Here is a 13,138-nt window from a genome sequence, read left to right as displayed (position 1 = left end):
GTCCAACTGTGAACATCATGTTGTCCAACTGTGAACATCATGCGGTCCAACTGTGAACATCATGCGGTCCAACTGTGAACATCATGTGGTCCAACATCATGTAGCGGAGGACTTGTTAGCAAAGAATAGAGTCCTAACATTTATTAAACATTACTTCTGTATTAAAAAAATATAAAAATTGTGCTTTGACAAACTAAAAAATAAATTGTTAAAGTAAGAGGAAGAGGGGCAGGTGTCGCTCTGAGTTTATTCTCCGTCTCATGCGTGCTGTGGGTGACGAGAGGAGTCACAGCGACACGGTTCAATCACCGCTCCCCAAACAACAAGACAGATTTGTTCATAACTTTATTAGTCGGACTGAGAGTTGACGGATTTTAGCAACAGTTGCTGAACGCACCCTGACACAATGAGAATGGTGCAAAAAAAACTAATGCCTGCCGCTAAATGTTCCCCGAGGTCACATGCGCCCCCTCCTGGCATTGCTCCGGGCCCCCCCAGGGAGGCGCGCCCCACTATTAGAGAAGGACTGGACCAAGGTGCAGGAAGAACAAGAGCTTCCTAAACGTAAACTTTACTTTCCGTCTCATCTGAACGTGTCAGAGAAGAAACGCTCTGGTTTCAACACTCCATTCACCTTCTACTGGATCACAGCGGCAACAGGTCCAGGACAGAAATCCAGACATCCCTTCACCTGGGGGAGCCCAAGGTGACAAACACCTCTAAAGGAGGCATCCTAATGAGATGCCTACACCACCTCTACTGACTCCTGATGTGAAGGAGCAGCGGCTCCACTCCGAGCTCCTCACCCTACCTCTCAGGTTAAGCCAGACCACCTACAAAGGAAGAAGATTCTAGATATCCAGACATGGATATACCATCAAGTCCATGGTGGTTTGTCTTTTGTCTCCGTGTCCCTGTGATGGACTTGCAGTCTGGTAAGGTAAATGCTACAAGAGCATCTTCAAGCAGCTCAGACCAGAGCTGTGAATATAAACGGACTGTATACAGCTCCTTTCTGCCTCATCAAGACACTCGCAGCTGTTCACAACACAAGCTGTGCCTCAGTTGCCCATTCACACAGACCTCCTCTACTAGATCTGTACTTTATCACCTTCATACAGCGATGGGACACGCATCACCCCAAGCTGGTCACGATAGTGGGAACGGTAAAAAAAGGCCAAACAGGAACTCTGTTGTGAAGAAGCAAAGTTTCTGAGAGTCTTCTTGAGCTGCAGGATGTTTCAGTTGTTGTGGAAGAGTACAGATGTACTCGTGTCTGCCTGCTGTGCGGAGAACAACACATTTTAATGTTGTGAACATGTGCACACAGACAGATTATTGAGGTAGTAAAACGTGAAGTAGAAAGACGAAGAGCTGACAAGCTGCTTACAGAGGAGCGACAGGAGCTTCAGCAGATGATTCAGCAGATTACAGAATAGTGTTCATCCTTCATTTATTGCAGAAATAAATATTTGTGGTGCCTGCTGTTAGCAAGGCTACCCATGCTAATGATATTAAGACATTAAAAATTACAGCTGCTTATTCACTTTGCCTTTGTTTTGCACGGACCTTTCACTGAAGGTGATTTTACTACTGGATGAAACAACTTTATAACTATTTTACACCATCGATTCCCCCACAAAGCCTCGAGTTAACCTCAGCTGCTTGTTTAAGAAGACAAGACCATAAGAATTTGTTCTTACTCTTGTCAGTTTTGCTGGGGTAGACCTTGCTGAAAGGCCTGTAATCCTCTGGAGGTGGAAGATCTTCAAAGGGATGGAAGTTGAACTTGGATTCAAACTCATCTGAAGAAAAAACAACAAGACATGATTAGTAATTAGGTTTAGAGACTGAATGAGACAAAACTGGAGGTTGCAGACGAGCTCGTTTCTTCTGCAAACACAACAGGCGTCCAGGAAAGAGGTAACTTTCTGTCAGGCTGTAGGAACAGAAGAGAGTTCAAATAAAATATTCAGATATTAATTTACAGAACCTAACCCAGTGGTGCACAGAGCTCAGTTTATGAGCAGGGACCAGTGGAGCCACTTCAGCTCCAGGACACTGGTTTGGAGGCTAGAACATCACAGAGCTGTCTCCAATCCACTCCTGTGGTGTCTTCTGTGTGTTTTAGTCATGTTCATGTTGGAAGGTGACCCTTGGGCCCAGTCAGAGGGTTTGGGTCCTGTGCAACAGGTTTTCACAAAGATTTATCAACTTTTTCTTTCATTCAGCTTTCCTTTGATCCTGACCAGTTCATCCCAGTCCCTGCTGCTGAGAAACACTCCGCATCACGATGCTGCCACCACCATGCTTTACTGTGCGGCCGGCAGATGAGTGGTGCCTGGATTCCTCCAGAAAAAACTTTGAGAATAAGACTAAACAGATGAGTCTTGGGTTGTTTTCACACCAGATAGTCCGGTAGACTCGGTTGGGGACCAATATTCATGAGCTTTTGTTTACATTTGAGCTGGTGCGTTTGCATTCACACTGCACTGTGCAGTCGAGTCAACCTGTTGAACCAACCTGTTCCCCCACTCGCCTGTGGGGGCGCTGCACCAAGAACTACTGAAAGAAACAACACAAAAACCTCTGAAGACACTTCTTCTTCTGGAAATAAAAACAAAAATGGAGCGGCGTCAAATTTGAGCAGTTTTAGGATTTCTGTTTTGTCATTTTTCAACAATGGACTCAGCATGAGCAGAAGATGAGGCAGAAGACCATGGAGAATGTTGTTTTTCACACAAGGCAGCTGACAGCTCCATATGAGGTAAGAGAAATGCGTGTTTGTTTGCCCTACACTGTACTCCACTTCCTGCTTTTGGAGCAGTCTCTTGTCTGGTTGCATTCACACTGCACTCGAACCGTGCAAGACTTTTCTTCAACCGGACCGAGACCTAGGTTTTTAGGCGGGCCAGAGTTCGCCTTTTTGGTCTGTGACCGAGTTCGATGGTGCGTTCACACCTCCCCAAACGAACCGGACTTCCTAGGAAAATGAACTAGAGTTCGGAACAACAGGGCTGGTGTGAATGCACCCTTAGTTTAACCAGAACCGAGTTCTTCATAGTCCGAGTCCGTCAAGCAGATTTCAAGTGTTTTGCTCTGAGGACAGGTCTTTGACCTCACGTCTTCTTTTCTACACATATATTCATCATCGAGACGGCCTTCAATAAAGGATTCAAGGATTTTTATTTCATACCAGCTCACATTTGCATGTTTATGGTTTACAAAATTTAGAATCAAAGACCCAGATCAAGAAGCCTAACAGTATTATGTATCTATATATCTATATCTATTAGAGGTGTAATGGTACATGTGTGTACTGAACCGTTTCGGTACGTTCGGTTTGGTACACGTGCGTACCATTTTGGTTATTTTTTTCACTCATCCATTCATCCATCCATTTTCTTCCACTTATCCGGGGTCGGGTCACGGGGGTAGCAGCCTAAGTAGGGAGGCCCAGACTTCCCTTTCCCCAGCTACTTGGTCCAGCTCCTCCGGGGGAATCCCGAGGCATTCCCAGGCCGGCCGAGAAACATAGTCCCTCCAGCGTGTCCTGGGTCTTCCTCTGGGTCTCCTCCCGGTGGGACGTGTCCGGAACATCTCACCAGGGAGGTGTCCAGGAGGCGTCCTAAACAGATGCCCGAGCCACCTCAACTGGCTCCTCTCGACGTGGAGAAGCAGCGGCTCTACTCCGAGTCCCTCCCAGATAATCAAGCTTCTCACCCTATCTCTAAGGGAGAGCCCAGACACCCTGCGGAGAAAACTCATTTCGGCCGCTTGTATCCGAGATCTCGTTCTTTCGGTCACAACCCAAAGCTCATGACCAGAGATGAGGGTAGGAACGTAGATCGATCGGTAAATTGAGAGCTTCGCCTTTTGACTCAGCTCTCTCTTCACCACGACAGACCTGTACAGTGCTTGCTTCACTGCAGATGCTGCACCTATCCGCCTATCGATCTCGCGTTCCATTTTTCCCTCTTTCGTGAACAAGACCCCAAGATACTTGAACTCCTCCAATTGGGCAGGTTCTCCTCCCTGACCCGGAGAGGGCACTCTACCCTTTTCCGGCTCAAAACCATGGCCTTGGATTTGGAGGAACTGATCTTCATCCCGGCCGTGTCGCACTCGGCTGCAAACCGCTCCTTCAAAAGCTGTAGATCACGATCTGATGAAGCCAACAGGACCACATCATCTGCAAAAAGCAGAGACGCAATCCTAAGGCCACCAAAACGGATCCCCTCAACACCTTGGCTGCGCCTAGAAATTCTGTCCATAAAAGTTATGAACAGAATCGGTGACAAAGGACAACCTTGGCGGAGTCCAACTTTCACCGGGAACAAGCCCGACTTACTGCCGGCAATGCGGACCAGGCTGACACTGGTCATACAGGGACCTAACAGCCCATATCAAAGGGCCCGGTGCCCCATACTTCCAGAGTACCCCTCACAGGGTTCCCCGAGGGATGCGGTCGAATGCCTTCTCCTAGTCCACAAAGCACATGTAAACCGGTTGGGCAAACTCCCACTCACGCTCCAGGACCCTGCCGAGAGTGTAGAGCTGGTCCAAAGTTACATGACCAGGACGAAAACCGCACTGCTCCTCCTGAATCCGAGGTTCGACTATCCGACTAACCCTCCTCTCCAGAACCCCCGAATAGACCTTACTAGGGAGGCTTAAGAGCGTGATTCCCCTGTAGTTGGAACACACTCTACGGTCCCCCTTTTTGAATAGGGGGACCACCACCCCAGTCAGCCAATCCAGGGGAACTTCCCCCAATGTCCACGCACACTGCAGAGTCGCGTAAGCCAACACAACCCTACAACATCCAGAGCCTTAAGGAACTCCGGGCAAATCTCATCTACCCCTGGGGCCCTGCCACCGAGAAGCTCTTTAACCACCTCGGTGACCTCAGCACCAGAGATTGGAGGGCCCGACCTAGAGTCCTCAGGCTCTGCTTCCTCAGTGGAAGACGTGCCGGTGGGATTGAGGAGGTCTTCAAAGTATTCTGCCCACCGACCCACGACATCCCGAGCTGAGGTCAGCAGCACACCACCCCCACTATAAACAGTGTTGTTGGTGTACCGCTTTCCTCCCCTGAGACGCCAGATGGTGGACCAGAATCGGCTCGAAGCCGTGTGGAAGTCATTCTCCATGGCCTCTCCGAACTCCTCCCATGCCCGAGTTTTTGCCTCAGCGACCACCCGAGCCGCATGCCGCTTGGACTGCCGGTACCCATCAGCTGCTTCCGGGGTCTCACTGGCCAAAAAGGCCCGATAGGACTCCTTCTTCAGCCTGACAGCATCCCTCACCAACGGTGTCCGACACCGGGTTCGAGGGTTGCCGACGCAACAGGCAACGACAACCTTGCGGCTGCAGCTCCGGTAAGCCGCCTTGACAATAGAGGCACAGAACATGGCCCACTCGGACTCAATGTCCCCTACCTCCCCCGGAACATGTTCAAAGTTCTCTCGGAGGTGAGAGTTAAAGCTCCGTCTCACAGGAGACTCTGTCAGACGTTCCCAGCAAACCCTAACAATATGTTTGGGTCTGCCAGGTCTGACCGGCATCCTCCCCCACCATCGGAGCCAACTCACCACCAGGTAGTGATCAGTGGACAGCTCCACCCCTCTCTTCACCCGAGTGTCCAAGACATGTAGCCGCAGATCAGTTGAGACGACGACAAAGTCGATCATCAAACTGCGGCCTAGGGTGTCCTTCCATCTTGGGTCACGAGGGTCGCTGGTGTCCATGTCCAGCAATCACTGTGCGAGAGGCGGGGGACACCCATGACAGGTCTCCAGTCCATCACAGGGACACAGAGACAAACAAGACAAACAACCATTCACACTCTCTGTCTCTCACCTAGGGACAATTTAGAGTCACCAATCAGCCTAACATGCATGTTTTTGGTCTGTGGGAGGAAACCGGAGTACCTGGAGAAAACCCACGCATGCACGGAGAGAACATGCAAACTTCACCCAGAAAGGCCCCCGGACCGGGATTTGAACCAGGGACCTGCTCGCTGAGAGGCAACAGTTCTACCAGTTGTGCCACCGTGTTGCCCGTTTTCATTCATTCATTCTGACTGAAAAGATTTGAACAGTACCATTTTCAGCCACTAGATGGCAGCAGAATAGTAGTAGCTTTATGGCATGCCGTTGTATCATGTAATAGGTCAACATGGCTATAACGACAAATTCAAAAAAGTTCAAAACAAAAACAACTGGACTTTATTTTTTATACTTTACTTTATACTTTGTTTTTGTCTTGACCTTTTTTGAATTTACCATGTCCTGGGTGAATGAGAATCCTCACCAGCTATTAATGATGCAATTGGCTTGCCCTATTCCCCCCACCTTCATTCTGCTCACTGCTTGGAGTAACCGTCAAACCAGCTGCACCGCCCTGGCTAAATGCAGCTAATTTGACCACTAAAATGCATTTATTAAGTAAATGGACTGTACTTATATAGCACCTTTCTATCTTATTGAGATATTCAGTGCTTTACACTATAACCTGTGTCCTCATTTATCCATTCATACAGCTCTATACTAGATCTCTACAAAGCTAATTGAACAAATCATTCTGAAGAGAATAATCAGAGCTTTATCACATTCATACATTGATGGGACACACATCAGAGACTATGAGGGGTTCAGTGTCTTGCCCAGGGACACTTCAGTACATGACTGTTGGTGGATTTGAACCCCCAACTCTGCCATTGGAGGATGACTGCTCTAACTACTCAGCCACAGCCGCCCCAGTTCAGCTGACACACCTTTGCTATAATTACGAGCAAACAATTGTTTTAGGTGCTTTTCTTGTTAAATTTTGAAGAAATGAACAGCGGCTCGTCCCTCTGCACGTGCTCGATTATGCGAATCAGGTTTTGAAATGCAGCTGATTTGACCGTCAAAGTGCATTTATTAAGGAAAAGTTAGACCGAGACACAGATTTATTATAATTTCCAGCAAACAAATAATTATTTTTAAATGTTAATCTTGTTAAATGCTTGTTAAAATCCTCCCATGCACGCTCCCGCGGCCACCATTTGGCAGCCCAACGATTTTTGGCATAACACCGGCCCACATTTCTGGATCGTCAGCGGTGACACATAATAGATGCGACGTATATGGCCAAGCAACATATTTATGGATTTTTCCACTTTATTAGACATATTTGGACTGATGCGACTTATAGGGCGGCGCGACGTGTACGGTGGAAAATACGTTACCACAGCTGGACTCCAGTCGACGTGTAGAAACAGCTCAGCAGCACCACAGAGAAACAGATGCTGTAACTGGAGCTCCGTTTAAAGAGTTTTGAGAAAAAGGTCTGAACACTTACGTAAATGTGATTTTCAGTTCTGTGCAGAACTCTATTTTCACTTTGTCATCATGGGGTCCTGGGTGTAGATCAATAAGATAAAAAAAAACTAAACAAAACACTCTATAGTAGCATCAAACTGCAGCTTAACAAAACTACAAGAAGTGAAAGTGGTCTGAATACTTCCTGAACGCACTTTATGAAGCTGGTCAATGTTTTTATTATTATTCTTTACAATCTGCTAGTGGTTTTATTTGTGGAAACTAGAAAGTGTGTAAGATCAAACAGTGCGTCTCTTGTGTGTGTGTTTACCCACAGAACTCAACAGGGATCCTGATCAGAGTCACTCCAGACATCGTTCAGTCTGACCTGAAGCAACGCACAGTGAGTGACAGCCACCGTCTCAGAGAGGTCGAACAGCTCTGAGGAGTTGAGGCGTCATTTATATTCTATGGATGACTTTACTGAGGCTCATAAGTACTTCTTGTTAAGTTTGGTTTGAGTATTAGGCTTGACTATTCAACTATTCACTGCAAAATGATCTGATCTGAATCCATCAACTTATGGCTGCTTCAGAAATGGTTTCCATAACGCAGCAACATTTATTCAGTGAGTTTAGAATTGATCCAACAAAAACAGAACATTAGTCAGCAGCAGTTTAGGTGATGGGCACTAAAGGAAGGGGGAATTATCTCATAGTTACAAGAATTACAGAAAGACCTCCAAGCATATTAAGGCGTTTCTCACTGCGACTGCTGCAGACAACTTGAATCATTCAAGAGAGAGTTTCCAAAACGTGTCAGGTTGTTGGAGGTTCAGAGTTTCCTTGTACGAGTCGTCTGCCATGACGGGTGCAATGTGGGCAGAAATGAACGACAATAATGTGCAGCACAAAAAGCTGCGTGGCTCGCTGGTGGCTTCCTCCGTTCAATTGAAACTTTCATCCCCTCAAAGTTTCGTGTCCAATCTTTGCAGCTTCGCGAGACACCAGCTTTACTTGAGCCTCCACCTGTTGGTGGACTGTCATTTAACGAACTAGAATGAACACGCCGCCTTGTTATGACTGATGTGGTGCTCTTCATTTCATAATGTGATAAGCGTGCATTGTTTTTAACTTTGTTCCACCGTGTGACTTTGTGTCAAGTCATTTTCAGAGAACGTTGCATACGTCTGAGGAATCTTTTTAACTCTAACATGAACAATGAAATAATTTCACATTAAAGTCAGACCTGCCATTAAACCTCTGTGTGCTTTAGAGTATCACATTCAAAGAACTGCTGACGTTCAGGAAATAAAAGGCTGTTTTGCATGGATGTAGAAATATATTTGAATATCCATGACTGACAGCTCCATCCCGTCAAGATCACACACAGAGAGAAGTTCGACAGCAAAACACCTGGGACAAATTAAAGACAAGTTTGGAGCGGTCACAGCAACTTGTGTGAAGAAGAGCTGCAAAGCAGCGTGAGGTTAGAAGAGAAGATGTTCCTCTCAGCATATTCCTATAAATGCAACGTGTCACGCAACATCATCTTAGATCTCATCACTGATGGCAGAAACCTCGCATCTTCAAAACTGAAACTTTTTAGGAAACGAGGAAAACAAGCCCTTTATGACACTTGATCAGTTAGCCATCAGTAAAACTACACAGATGTGAAAGGAGGCCAAAAGTGCTGATTTATGAAAACAAAGTATTAAAAATGAAGATGCAAGATTTTTTTGACGTATTAAATCATCCGTTCCTCCATGTTTTTATTTTTTCTTAAAGCAAATGCTTTCAAACATGCTGGATGCCAAAAAGAAAGACACTTTTTCATAAAATGTTTTTTTCTGTTTGAGAAAATTGTCATTTATTGACGATCTGTAATGTAGTAGAAGTCCAAGGACCCATGACTAAATACATGTATGATCTATTTTAATAAGTAAGTGGCATTCTAAGTTTGCTGAAGGAAATGTAAATTTAAACATGGAGGTGAGGTTATGTGTGGAAGGAGATGATTTGATGAAATGTTCTGTACTCACTCACCTATGACAGATTTAGAGGAGGAGCTGCTGGAGTAACCATTCCGGATAGGTGGAGGAGGGGGAGGAGGTCCAGCTGGGGTCCTGGAGGATGAGGAGGAAGATGAGATGGAGGAAGGGGAGGGAGGAGGAGGCGGCTTCCCCACCCGGTTGGGGGGCTCGGAGCTGTGGCCACGGTACGGGGGAGGTGGAGGAGGGGCATCTCTTCCACCGTTACGAGAACTTGGAGGAGGCACCTGGGGAGCTGGGTGGACACAGATCAGTTTTTAAATGGCAGAAAAATGACTCAAATTCTCCAGAGGTGTCCGGAGCCGGTTACTTTTCAGCTCGACGTATCTAAACGCTACGATTATCAAGTTGTAATTTCTCCTGTGAACAGATTTAACATGAATAAATACTTTAACAAACCAAACAAACAGAAAACAAACTTGTCTTTTTCTTCCAGATGTTGGACAGTGTCGTAACTGGTTTTCTAGATAATATATGTCCCGTTAATCAGAGCACTTTGATTTGTTGAGATGTGCTAAATATGCATGAATAAATAAAAAAGGTTAAGGAGCCATAAGGAGGCTGTTAAAATAAACTTTAAGAACTTTTTCAGCTATTTGTTCAAACTTTGTTGTCCAATAACCTGAAAGATATTTTTGTAGGTTTCCAGTAGTAGAGAAAGAAAGCTCATTAATTTCATGTGATTTGTGAAAATAAAAAAAAACATAAAAAGAAAAAGTTTTTATTGTGAACACACAGTTGCTATTTCTACACAACCACAAAACTGTGATGAAGCTCTTTGGAAAACTTTGTCAAGGACAAAATGAGCTGAAAGTGAAAAGTAGTAATTGATGTGGAGGCCAAGCCGGTGCTTCGTACACGGGTAGTGCCGACGCGCCGACTGTTACCGTGTCAGATGAACTAAAGTCAGAGCCGTCCTTGCTCCTTTGCAGGTAATCCATTTACTCCTTACGTTTCAGCGGTGTCCATTTAAAGGCACTACATATTTCCACAACGCTTGCATCTCTTGACAACATCTAGTTTCTTTCGTATTCACCGTTCAAAAACCGTTTCCCCCTTCCAGGTGAAACACCTGAACTCACAAAGAAAAGTTCCTACTGCACAGACAGCTGATTACTCACGTGACCTAATACTCGTTCACAAATATATTCATTGATCAACTGCTCCTACGTGATGCATTAAGTTATTAAGAACAACTGATTAAAGCATTAAAAGCTCAGACTATTAACTAGGCCTGTCACGATAAATTTTTCCAGGTGATTAATTGTCTCAGAAATTATTGCGGTAAACGATAATATTGTTTGAAATCCATCCATCCATTATCTTTACCCGCTTATTCCATTTTGGGTCACGGGGGTCGCTGGTGCCCATGTCCAGCAATCACTGTGCGAGGGGCGGGGGACACCCTGGACGGGTCGCAAGTCCATCACAGGGACACATAGAGACAAACGAGACAAACAACCATTCACTCTCTCACTCACACCTAGGGACAATTTAGAGTTACCAATCAGCCTAACATGCATGTTTTTGGTCTGTGGGAGGAAACCGGAGTACCCGGAGAAAACCCACGCATGCACGAAGAGAACATGCAAACTCCACCCAGAAAGGCCCCTGGACCGGGGTTTGAACCGGGGACCTGCTCGCTGAGAGGCAGCAGCTCTACCAGTTGTGCCACCGTGCTGCCCTTGTTTGAAATCGACAATTAGTAATTACTGTCAAATTTGAGAAGAAATGTTGGTAAATTTTTGTGTGTAGCACCTTTTTTGACCACAGGATGGCAGTGTAAGACTGTCTGAACTGAAGGATGGATAGTGAGGGAGTGAGCAGCGTGTCTCGTTAAGAAAAATGGGCGGGAGGCCCCTTGACATGGCAAATAGATATCTCTGCAGACAAAAACAGACGGCATATCTGGAGGGCCACATCTGACTGGATGAAGACAAAAAACAAGGTGTTTGTTAACCACAGATCTATTATGTCTACGGTGTTGACCGGTTCAACATTAGCGGCGTCTCCATAACTTTTCTTTCTGCCGCTCAACACAGAACTTCAGGTTACATTTCAAAATAAGAGCAACATAACTGGGTAGTGTGGAGGGCTAAATGTTTGTCTTTTAATACCTAGCCATTACATTAAAAAACTAAATCTGTTTTGGTTGTTGAATAATGTGAAAATAGTTACAATCAATTCATAAAGAAAGAAAAATAAAGTAACTAAAATATTAATGATACTTAAACTGGCCTAGGGACAAAGTGTGTTTCCTTTAACTTCATATTTTCTTGTTCATCTTTTAAATCAGTCACTGCAGATGAGTGATGGTCAGATTTCTGCACCTGGAGCAGGTATTCTGTTTACTGGTTCACTTCCTCAGCTGTCTCTGGTTTTAAGGGTCAACCCTACTCCATGTTTCAGCTCCTCTCATAGATCAGATCTCAGAGAAGAACTTCTAAAGAAAAACTTTTGTTTTTAGCTTTTGTTTTGGGCCGTTATCTCGTTACAGGACTCATGATCTTTAATTGAGACCAGACTTTTGGACAAATAGGAGCAGGTTTCACTTCAGATGTTTCATATTTCATTGTACCCAGACCACACTCAAGACAACCTGTGTCAGGTGCAGCTACAACCAAGAACTAAAGAGAAGCTTCTTGTGTTTGACAGCAAATATAACGCTGGTATTTAGAAACCTTCAGTTTAAAAAAAGACCTGACGTAACTTAACTAAAGAGCCAGAAATACAGCTGCCAATCAGTGTTTGTCCTCTACAAACACCTATTCTCCAGAAACGCCCACTTTTGGTCTGCACAGAACCCCTTCTGACATGGGCCGTCTCTCCTTCCTGTTGTTTGGTTCTCAAAAAGGCGGACGCTCGGTGTGGTTTGAGCTCTTTAGCATTTTTCACACAAAGCTTTTAATAAAAAAAATCAGTAAACAAGTTCTCAGCTTCTTTAAAAAACAAACAAACAAAAAAACCTTTTTAGATGAAGGCACGGGTTTCAACCATGAATTTTGGAGCTTCGACAAGACACTGTGCCGTCAAACATTTATGGCATCACACTGACGAGAAGTTGAACAACTCTCCTACAGTGAGCTGTGAACTGAACTAAAGCCAGACATGATGAGAACACAGCCGTCATGAAACACATGGTGACGACAGTTTTCATTGTTTACGATAGTGGAAACAGCCAAGCGCCCAGCTTCACCTCATCAGGAGACACCGAGCGTGTCCTGTAGCTGCTCAAAACGCACAAAGGCAGAACCAGTTCGTGCTTGTCTATGTAAAAACATGATTGAGCAACAGACTGGAATCTGTCGTACGTTGAACATTTGAAAGTAAAATAAATAAATAACGGCACTACAGGCCCAAGCAGCCGATCCAAAGATCGATGTCACGGTGCTGCAGTGCAGCGGAGCAGCTAGCAAACAGAAACTTAAGAAAATAGTTAATGTTTCGCCACATTTTCTGCTGCAGGTTTACCGAAATCTAAGTGTTTGCAAACAAGTGATAACGAGCCGCGTGGCTGCGTCTCGCTCATCCAGGCTTTGAAAATCAGTCGTTTTGGTGTGCACGGTTTTTGTCCATGTTGGTTTGTCTGTAAGGTCAACCAGTTCAAGATGGCCAGCAAAGCTAATCAACATTAGCCACCATTAGCATAAAAATGATGTCATCAGTTTTACTGACAGAGTGAAAACTTGTGTGGTCGTAGCTCGAAGTTCTACTCAATTTTCTGAGCACTAACACATCCATCCATCCATCCATCCATCCATCCATCCATCCATCCATCCAT

The 13,138-nt window shown here is 45.2% G+C and overlaps 1 protein-coding gene across 1 annotated transcript in view; it reads right to left on the bottom strand.

Moving 5' to 3' along the window:
- Nucleotides 1–9,352: 9,352 nt before the first annotated feature.
- wipf2a (WAS/WASL interacting protein family, member 2a) overlaps nucleotides 9,353–13,138 on the bottom strand; it is a gene marked incomplete at its 3' end in the record, with an annotated part of 30,057 nt that continues 26,271 nt past the window's right edge. Inside the window, 1 exon segment of the mRNA XM_037690008.1 lies at nucleotides 9,353–9,592. Within this exon segment, the coding sequence (XP_037545936.1) occupies nucleotides 9,353–9,592 (240 nt within the window).

The sequence above is a fragment of the Nematolebias whitei genome, chromosome 16 (assembly GCF_014905685.2).
Source record: "Nematolebias whitei isolate Nwh7 chromosome 16, NemWhi1, whole genome shotgun sequence".
Classification (NCBI taxonomy): Eukaryota; Metazoa; Chordata; class Actinopteri; order Cyprinodontiformes; family Rivulidae; genus Nematolebias; species Nematolebias whitei.
The sequence above is the reverse complement of the archived record's forward strand: the minus strand, read 5'-3'. Positions and strand labels throughout refer to the sequence as shown.